The 10,984-nt window shown below is 44.5% G+C and overlaps 1 protein-coding gene across 1 annotated transcript in view; it reads right to left on the bottom strand.

Moving 5' to 3' along the window:
- Nucleotides 1–9,031, bottom strand: part of Prkci (protein kinase C iota) — a 57,785-nt gene extending 48,754 nt beyond the window's left edge. The window contains exon 1 of the mRNA XM_005371677.2: nt 8,703–9,031. Coding sequence (XP_005371734.1) covers nt 8,703–8,803 — 101 coding nt within the window. The 5' untranslated portion in view covers nt 8,804–9,031. The remainder of the gene's footprint in view (nt 1–8,702) is intronic.
- Between the last annotated feature and the right edge of the window lie 1,953 nt (nt 9,032–10,984).

The following is a 10,984-nucleotide window of genomic DNA, read 5'->3' as shown; positions in this document are numbered from 1 at the left end:
AGTTCCAGGACAGGCTCCAAAAAAACACAGAGAAACCCTGTCTCGAAAAACCAAAGAAAAAAAAAACTGACACAAACAGGAAAGCAGAAAGTCAAAATCATATCCATTGTAGCGCTTCTACTATAAGTAGTAGGATTTAAAAAAAAAAAGTCAGTAGTTTTTCTACATACCAGTGAACTTGAGCAGAAATAAGTTGGGAAAAAAAAAGAAATCCCATTCATAGTAGTTTCTAAATAAATATATAAATAAATAATCCTAAAAATAATTTTAACCAAGGAAGTGAAAGATTTCTCCAGCAAAGACTAAGGCACTGGAGATGGCGTGAGAACAATAGAAAGGCCTTCCATTCATGGGCTGGTAGAATTAATAATGAGAAGATGACTGGCTATTTACCAAAAATAACCTCCAGGTTCAGTAAATTCCCATCAAATTCCAGTAACATTTCTTCACACAACTAGAAATAACAATACTGAAATTCATATGGGATCACAAAATTCCTAAGCAGAAAGAGTGACGACAGAAAAAAAAGAAAAAAAATGGTATTAGAAGCACAAAGACATGTAACTATAAAAAAAAAAAAAAAGAGTGACGACAGAGGTATCAAAGTGCCGGATCTCTAAGTTATAAACTAGAGTCATGGTAACAAAAACAGACAGGCAGATCAGCGAACACAATAAAGACAAGTTCATACAACAATTGCCACCTAATTCTTGACCAAAGCGTCAAAAACACACATTAGAAAAAGGATAGCCTCTTTAACAAATGGTTCTGGGCCTAAGGCTGAAGAACACCACAGAAGAGGAGATGGAAAGATTCTAAGGTCCAGAGGACCAGGAACTGCTGTGAAACTGCTTCCTAGACATGACAGGGATGCTAAACCCGTTATACCTCAGATAATATGGCTGACCAAACAAGTCCTAAAGGACACCACAACAGACATGCTCACGTGGAAGAGTGATATCTTACCTGAACCCACCCCAGACAAAGAACTTCAGGCAATTAAGGACGGCTGAGAGAGGAGAAATTAAGTTTTCCCAAGGATGATTGGTCATCCAAAACAAAGCAGTCAGTCCTGAAACCATATTTATACGAATAACACTAGACAGATCCAGCACGTTCTATTTCTATGTTTATGCATTTATATACACACATATCTGTACATGCATGTGTGCATAAGAGTATGTGTGTGTGCAACAGTAACAAAGAAAATAGATCACGGATTTGAGAAGGAGCAAGAGTTGAGGAAAACAGTAGTGGTTGGAGGGAGTAAAGAAAGGGGGTAACGATGTAACTATAGTTTAATTTAAAAATAAAATTTTTAAAATGGTGCTGGGAAAATTAGATTTCTACATTTAGTATACAGTAATATATAGTACATAGTAGAAAACTAAAGTAAAATCCCTATCTGTAATTCTGCATAAAAATCAATTGAAAATGGGGGCCAGTGAGATGGTTCAGTAAGTAAAAGTGCTTGCTGCAAAGCCTAATGGCCTGAATTCGATCCTCAGAACCCACATGGTAAAGAGAACCAACTCCTAAAAGCTGTCTGCTGACCTCCACACATCCACTATACAGCATGTGTGCCCCCCATGTGCTACACAAACAAAAATAAATGTAACCATTTCTAAATTAATTCAAAATGAATGAAATACCTTAATAGCGGACTTGAAACTCTGAAAATGCTACAGAAAAGGACTTCAAAATATAGGAAATGAAAGGACTTTCTGAATCAGATACCAGTAACACAGGAATAATCCCAAGAATGACAGGCAGGGACACATGAAATTAAAGACCTCTTTAGCAAAGGAAACAATCACCAGAGTAAAAACAGCCCACGGAATGGGGGAAAAACAGCTTCGCTGTTTGCTGACAACACATTGGGCAGGAGAGTAATATCTAGAGTATGTAAGAAACAACATAAAATAAACTTCAAGAAAATCACCCCATCAATAAAAGGGCTAATGAACTGAACGGACAGTTCTCAGAAGAAATCAAAATGACTAATAAGTTCATGGAAAGTGTACAGCATGCTTAGCCATCAGGAAAATGAAAACTATTTTGAGATCTCAGACATCCCAGTTAGCATGGCCACCATCACGAAAACAAGCAGCCTGGCTCAGAGGTGAAGAACACTTGTTGATCTTCCAGAGGTCCTCATCAGTATGCACAAGGCGGCTCACAACCATCCCAAACTCCAGTTCCAGGGGATCTGACAACCTCTTCTGACCTCCATGGGCTCATCTAGGCAAAACACTACCACACATAAAATAAAAATAAATTACCCAGCATCCAAAAGGCAGAGGAAGGTGGATCTCTGTGAGTTCAAAGCCAGCCTGTCTTCAGAGTGAGTTCCAGGACAGACAGGGCTACAAAGAGAAACCTTGTTTCAAAAAAACAAACGAAACAAAACAGCAATAAATTAAAAAAAAAAGCAACAAGGAACACTGTCAGGGTGTGTGGAAAGAAGACTTCCAGACAGCTAGTGTGACGGCCAACTGCTCTGTCGATGGATGCAGTGTTTTAAATAGAACTGACCCCCATGGGCTCACATATTTAAATGTGCTGTCATTAGGAGTGGTACTACTTGACAGGGATATCAGTGTGTGCTCCTCCAAAACTCAAAAGTGAACCATTTAGGAGCACAGTGTCACACCCTGTAATTCCAGGTGCTAGGGAAGTTGAGGCAAGAGAATTACTCAAGGCTGGAAATGCTACAGTCAAGGCAACACAGCAAGACTCCAATTAAAATAATAAAATTAAAAAAGGATACAATAAGTGTGCAATGTCCCTCACAGGCTCGCTGTCTGAATGTTTAGTACACACATACAAGCACTATTTTGCTGGAAACACTGAAGGTGAGGCCCCGCCAAGAAGTAGGTTACACAGCGAGGCCTGTGTGACAGTTCATCACCTCCAGTCTTTTTTTTTTTTTTTCGAGACAGGGTTTCTCTGTGGCTTTGGAGCCTGTCCTGGAACTAGCTCTGTAGACCAGGCTGGTCTCGAACTCACATATCACCTCCAGTCTTGCTCTCTGCTTCTTGGTCCACTGTAAAGTCAGCAGCTGCCCTCTGCCTTGAGCATCTGCCACCCTGATGTCATACTTGAGTGCATGGGGCCAAGACTGACCCTTTGAGACCATGAGCTAAACAACATCTTCCTTAAGGTCAGATTATTTTGGTCACAGCAATGCAAAATAAGAGGAAACAAAGCTCTCATTTGTGAAAGAAAGAACTTCTTGGTAAAATACACAATATTCAACCAAAACAAAACCCTGGGAATAGAAGATTAAATAAATAAGACTTACCAACACAATCAAACTATATCCTGTAATAATCAAGTTGTGTTATATACTAAACAGATCTCTCTCCAAATCAGCGGCGGAGAATAGACAGTTATCTGTGCACATTTTGAGAAATACAGTAACACTTACTCCAAACCAACAATGAAAGACCTCTTACAAAAAACGCTAGTAGGATTTTAAAACATAAGTTGTATCAGAAAACTACTAATGAGTATACCCCAAAATAAAGTACTGAGAAGGTGACTGCTTCAAACCTGCACGAGCAAAACTGTAGACCACCTGTAAATGAGAAAGGCATCTACTTAAGGCAACAAACCAGGAAGGCACATATAAAGGAGGAAAAAGATTTAATTACACAAAATGAAAAACCTACAGATAAACGAAAAACTGAGAGATGCCCGGCAACTTTACTAATAAAATGTCAATGCCCCATCAACAAATTAGAAGGAAAAATAGGTTGGAAAACCGGCTAAGTTTGGTGAAATGGTTGCATGGTATGCATGAGCGCCTGGGTTAGAGCACCAGCTTGTCATAAAAGCGGGGTGTGGTGGCACACACCTGCTTTTCCATCTCAAAAGAGATGCAGGAAAACCAGAAGCTCAGTCACCCTCTCCTAAAGAGTAAGCTATATGCCAAGTGGGGACCCTGTATAAGAAGAGAGAGGGAAGAAGGGAAGGGAGAGAGGGAGGGAAAGAAGGAGAGAGAACACACAGGGAAATGTGTTACCAATCACCTTGTCATCCCAGCACTTAGGTGTCACAGCCTGGGTTAGCAGTGAGTTCTAGGCCAGCCAACTGCCCAGACTAGAACTCGCCCAAGAAGGGGAAGAGAAGGGAAGGAGGAACGTATGTCTCCCTCTGGGGAGAATTTCCTAAACAGTTGCTTTTTTCTGTTTCTTCTTCAGCCCTTCAGTGTGCGCGTGCTTCTCGGGCCTCGCTAATTCCCCCAGCTCCCCAGCACCAACAAGTCACTCATCTCAGTGTCACCAAACTCAAGATTTCTGTGGGTTCTTCTCTTTTTGGCCAAGCTATGGGTCAGCTGCCCCATGGATCTGGCTCCCACTCTACCATTCCCAACTCTTTCGTTTTTTGAGACAGGGTCTTATACGGTCCAAACTGTTACTATGTAGCCAAGGATGAATTTGACAAGTCTTTCCAAGTCTCCTGCTTCTATCTCCTAAATACCAGGATTACAGGCAGGCACAACCACACTTGGTTTTTTTTTTCCCAGACAGGGTTTCTCTGTGGTTTTGGAGCCTGTCCTGGGACTAGCTCTTGTAGACCAGGCTGGCCTAGAACTCACAGAGATCCACCTGCCTCTGCCTCCCAAGTGCTGGGATTAAAGGCGTGCGCCACCACCGCCCGGCCCACACTTGGTTTAATGTAGTGCTTGGATCAAACCTAGGTCTTTGTGCACACTGGGCAAGAAATCCACCAGCTGAACTACATCCTCAGCTTCAATGCCCAAAAGTACACAGCTAAAATAATTTTGCAATACTCTTAAAAACAAGACCTGACGGGGCTCGTTCACTGTAAGGGGAGAAAAATGCAAACAGCTCTACATTCCAAATGTGCAGAGTCAAACCGGAGCTGTGGACATAACTCGGCAGGAGGGCGGCTGCAAGAGCGGGTATGATCCCCTGCACGGCCAAAAACAGCTGGTGTGCACTGAAGGAACAACAGCTCAAAAACAACAACCACAGCTTTCTGCAAGTCCTGTACACATACAGTGTAAACAATGAGCAGCCCGAGCCCAGTCGTTACCTGGTTAAATTCTCTCCCACAAGTACCTTTACATAAGAATCAGCACACAATGGCAGTCTATCACCAACCAAAAAAACCTGTTTCTCTTCCTCCAACAGCACTACCTAACAACTGAAAAGGGCCACCGGCAAGAGTTTCCATGTTGGGGAAAAAGGGGTTCAGACCACGAGACAGGCACTCTTAGTTGGTCTCCAGTCAAACCAGACTGTCAGTGCTTTTAAAAACTAGAAAAATCTACTTTAAAAACTGAAAAAACTCAAATTGCATGCTTCTTCTAAAAGGAAACACTTTCCGTCAAAATCAAGTTTAACAGACTAAGTACACTACATGCACACTTGAAAGGAGAGGGTTATTCACCCACTGAACACATTCGAAGGTTCAGCCTTCACTGGGAAGTAGCCCTGTTAGGAGGAATACGGCCTTTCGAAAAAGCTAATGAAAAGACGGTTTTCTTCGGGGGTAGTTTTTGTTGCTGAGACAAAATCCCGTGTAACCCAGTCTGGTCCCAAATGCAGTATGCAGCAAGGACAACCTCACTCTTCTGATCCTCCCACATCTACCTCTTAAGTGGTGGGGTTCCGGGGTTCCAAAGTCCCACACAGCAGGTTTATGCAGCTGGGGATGCACCCTATGGCCTCAGGCATACTAGGAAAGCACTGCACCAACCAGGTAGTGTATCCCAGCCCAAAAAACATTTTTCAAATGCAAGGCCTCTTTTATTTCCCAATATAAGGGAAGGGGAGTCCACTTTCTAATCATGTATGAGATTGTTATCAACTTATTTATTAACTATCCTTGCTAGTGATTCATCTTTGTCTCATCAACGTTAATAAGCAGCTGGCTGGAATAATAATCACCAGTTTAGATTATTGTTAATAAACATATAATCTTAATGGCTGACTCAGAGAACAGAAAATGGTACAGTTTAGAGCACTGAGGTTGTCCTTAGAGGAGGCTTGGAGGGCGTTTCTGTTGACTATGAAGCACTAATGGCATGTAGTTATTTGTGTCTTTCCTCAGTAAAACTTCTTAAATTTTAAAAGATATTAGTTAGAATGTCTTCAAGAAATTTTAAACAGAAAAATCACATATGCATACTTTCGTGTTTTCTTTTTTAAATAATTGGAGCAATAAATAAGAAAATCCCTACAGAATACCTGTATTTCAAGAGTTCAACACACTGACTTCTTTCCAAAGAAATACTGGACATTATTTACATGATATACCTATTTGCACTTGTCAAACTATTAAAAATACAGGGAAAATGAAAAAGCATTAATCCCCTCCTCTTTCACTGAGTCACTGTGGCTAAGTATAGTAAGTAAAAAACTAAAAACAATAGCTAAACAACCGAAATCTGAGATACACAGGAGACAGGATGTATACAGTATAAGAATTACATACACTATAATTTTCATCTTTCAGTGGAAGTAATCAACAAATGCTATCTAGAGATGATACTTCAAAAAACATAAATACAACTTTCTGGCAATTTATTTCTATTTATGTACAAGTGTGTCACGTGTATGGGGGTGCCACAGTGGCCAGAACAGGGTAGTGGGTCCAACAGAACTACAGTTACAGAAAATTGAGAGCCACCTAATGAAGATACTTCACACCCGGAGCTGGAGAAATGGCTCAGCGTTTAAGAGCGCTGGCTACCATTCCAGAGGATCAGGGTTCAATTCCCAGCACTCACATGGCAGCTCACAAATGTCTATAACTCCAGCTTCAGAGGATCTGACACTGTCACACCAATGTACACAGAATTAAATAAATTATTTAAAAAATAAATAAACAAAAAGGCACTTCAAACCTAATTTGGGTCCTCTGGAAGAACAGCAAGTGCTCTTAGTGGGTGAGCCAGCTCTCCAGACCCATAAATGCAACTTTTAGAACAATAAATGCAACCTTCAGAAGAACCACAAATTAACCATCAACAGTAGAGCCCGTGGAGACAGAGGGGAAAGCCACGCTTTATTCTGCACCTGTATACAACGTGTACTTTCCTATTATGAGCATGGATTCATACTGACTCTAGTTTGTTACCCTATCAATAATCAGACAATTCCCTTAAAATCCACTGCATTTCACCCTCTACACCTAAGAGCCATGGGCTGCTAACTTTGAAAATAGAACACACTTTAAACCTGTGAATCACAACCCCTTTGAAGGCTACAGGACCCTTTCACAGGGGTTATATGAGACCATCAGAAAACACAGATGTTTACATTACAATGCATAACAATAGAAAAATTAAAGTTGCGAAGGAGCAATGAATATAACTGTATGGTTGGGGATCACCAAATGAAGAACTGTATTAAAGGGCCACAGCATTAGGAAGGATGAGAACCAGTGTTCTAAAGTAAAATATCTCTCAAATTATCAGAAAGTTGTAGGGTTTGTTCTTGGAAGGGGGGGGGGGGCTGTGGTTCTTTCAATCTTGCAAAGTTTGTTCATGGTGACCATGAACCAAAACGGCTAAAGCAGTTATTATGGAAACTACCAACTTCTCAAAAAATTCAAAGAAAACGTAGAGAAAAATGTTATGGGGGGGGGGGATTGTTTTAAAGTCAAAAGCTCTATTACCCATGCTTTAAGAAAAACAACGTCTACTGTAAGTCCTACAAATTAGTCCTGAAGTCAGTCGACCTTACCGAGGCTGAAAGATAACAAGCCTAAGGCCTTCCAAGGAAGCAGGAAGGCATGTGGAGCTCCAGTTCTCTTTGAAATGAAGAGAGAGCGACCTGAAGGTCTGCTATCCTCACTGACCCTCAGGAATGTACAGGCACGCACAGCACTTCGAACCATGTGGTACTTGAAATTTGCAAAAGCAATTTAGTTCTGCCTAGACAAGCAGTTGGGCTTTCTGTGAATCCCTACTCTCCAGTCTCCATGTCCACGCTAACCTTTCACCTCACCAGTGCTCCGAAATGATCTCAAGGAAGGGAAGAGCTTTACAAGACACACTAGAAAATTATTTGACACAGTGATCTCAGAACTGAATTACTTCTGGTAGCCACGTTAGTTTGAACGTTTGGTAATCAAGTGAGTAACGCTCACAGGATTTAAAGCTCTGTCTTCTCGCCTTTAGATACCTCGCCCTAACTCAGCGCTTCCGAAATGTGGACCAGCACATTTCCCACTTAATTCTGACCTTATCTAAGGAGCCGGTGCACATCCTTTAAAAAAGCATCGACTTCAGTACTAAGTTTATCTCCTATACTGGCTGGATGACCGTAGTCCAGATTCACTTCAGGAACTCTCCCACTGCGAAGGACAGATACAAATCTGATTTCAAAATCCGAAGGCTTCAGGCCTGTCGGTAATGGGAAGAGCCAGCTAACTGGAGCAGTTCAGGCTTCCGAAACGATAGCAGCCGGTGAACAGAAGGTTCCCTCGAAATCCTCAATCCACCCAGTCCCGACACAGTTGCAAATCTCCCGGTCAGCTGATTTGTTCTCCCCTCCGGTTGCACCTACTCTTCTCCGCCGCCGACTCCTTGGCGACCTACACTCATTGGTCCCGGGTGCCACCAACCGCGCCCCTCGCCGCCCCCGGGATCGCTCGAGCCCCATCGCTAACACCCTTGCCGCCAACCCGGGCCGAGGCCGCCCACGCCCCGCGCGGCCACTCACCCGCGGTAGTAGGCTTTCACCCGGACCTGGTGGGAATGGTCCCCGCCGCCGCCGCCCGCAACTGTGTGGGACATGGTGCTGCTGTCCCTCTGGGTCGGCATCTCCTCACTCCCCCGCCTCGCCGCCGGAGGCCGAGGGGGCCGGGGCAGTGCCGGACGCCGCGAGGGACTTGGCCGCCCGAGCCTGTCGGGAAGCCGTGGCCGCCCGCCTGGCCGACCTGCCCGCCTAGCCCGCGGCGCTGAGCGAAGGGGCGCCTCGCCGCCACAGCCCGCACCCCGACGCTCCTCCCGCCGCGCTGCACAACACGCCTCCCGCCGCGGCTCCTCCCACTACGCTCGCTCCCGAGGCCGCATTCCGCGGCAGGGCGGGCGCCGGAGCTGCAGAGCCCGGCGCGCTCATACTCACGGGGGAGGGAACGGGATCCGCCGGCCTACCGCCAGACGCTCTCAAATGGGAAGCTCTTCGAATTTCACTATAAATTCTAAAATGAAGCTTTTAAACGGAAATATCCCTATGGAAAAACCTATAGGGCACACACGCTCAGGATTGATCCCCCCATTCTTGTACTTGGTCGCGTCCGCGGCTAGTCGGCTATGCTTCCTGGATGATTTGCTGCGTGGGTTTCTGGGATTTGGAGTCCCGGTGGGATTCTGGGACTTGTTTCTTAAGTATAGGGAGTCGCGTTTTTTCTGTATCTCTTGCTTGCCGAGATTGTAGGCATGGAAGTTCTAAAAACAGCCTGAGTATCTGAGGACACTGGAAACATGGCTTCTTCGCAACTTCAATTCTGTTTTCTGGTCAATTCTCCTTGCCAATTTCATCGATCACTAAAATTAATCAGTGCCGTTTGGAGGAATAAGATTTAACAACCTACTCAGAACATTTTTTTTTTAATCGAAAGAGGGTTTCTCTGTAGCTTTGGCGCCTGTCCTGGAACTCTCTCTATGGACCAGGCTGGCCTCGACCTCACAGAGATCACTTGCCTCCGCCTCCCGAGTTCTGAGATAAAAGGCACGTGCCCCCATGGCTGGGCAAGAAAATTTTGAATACTGTCACATCATCTTCACACGCCCTCTAGAAGGGCAACCATGCCATCTGGACGCATGTTTTCACCAATAAAAAATGGTGGTTACTGAAATCAGCAAGGATGTGCTTAATCGGTTCTGCAGTTCCTTTGAGTGATTTCGTGTAATCTTTGCTGTGATTTTTGTCGCCTCTTTGGTAGAGCTGTTTCTTCTAAGCGATGGTTCATGACATCAACACGGGTGACTACTGTGCTTCAGCGCCTTCGCCCTCCTCTTTGGCAGAAGCATTTCCGTCAATGAATGAATCACAGACGCTACCCTCTGCTCTACTGACCATCTGGTCCGCCACCTCCAGTCACTCCTTGTCTGTGCTTTGCCACATCTTGTAGATGTCAGAGAATGGCTCATCACGGCTTATGAGGTCCCGGTAGATGATCATGAAAGTGGGTGGCTGGTGACAGGGCGTTAGCTAGCAGCTCAGAAAGCACGGTGCAATGTGAGTGGGCAGAAAAGGCCGACTTGGGCGCTCCCCAAACTCACATCTGTAGTAACTTTTAAAACAAGGAAATGAAGCTGGATATGGTGGCACACATCTGCAATTCTAGCACCTGGGAGTGGAGGCAACTAATCAATAGTTCAAGGCCATCCTCAGCTACACAGTGAGTCCCAGGACACATAAGGAGGCCATATGGACCATGGACACCACAGCATGTGCCCCCACTGTAGCTCGAACCACAGATACCAACATGTCCTCGGGGGGGGGGGGCAGCATGGACTATGGACATCTTTGGAGGAGGCCCAATTCAGAAAATGAACCATTCTACATCTTAGACATCCTGTCGTTGCTCAGAGCCAGGGTAATGGTGCTCAAATGAGCTCCAGGCTGCTGCCCACCCTGAGTGTCCTACTTGGCAACAATGTGCTCTCCGGTCCACCTCGGCCTTTTCCCACAGCCGTCACTGCCATTGCGTCTCTAGTTCCACCTCTTTCCACCACGCATGTGCGCTCCATTCCCCCTTCTTTCCCTCCTCTCCATCGCGTATTTGTTTATGGAAGTGGCTTTTCAAACTGTAGTGTGTCGCACAGTATATTTTTTTGGCCAAACAAATTTACCTGCAAATATTCATTGCAATGAGTCATCGGTAAGGTTCAGGGTATCTGAATACTGTCAATTCTGGTTTAGCCCTAGGACTCATCTTGGCTATCCTGCTATTGCCCAGAGTCAGGGTGATCTTGGCTAGGCAGGGCGACTGATCT

Source organism: Microtus ochrogaster, unplaced genomic scaffold (genome assembly GCF_000317375.1).
Source record: "Microtus ochrogaster isolate Prairie Vole_2 unplaced genomic scaffold, MicOch1.0 UNK120, whole genome shotgun sequence".
NCBI lineage: Eukaryota > Metazoa > Chordata > Mammalia > Rodentia > Cricetidae > Microtus > Microtus ochrogaster.
The sequence above is the reverse complement of the archived record's forward strand: the minus strand, read 5'-3'. Positions and strand labels throughout refer to the sequence as shown.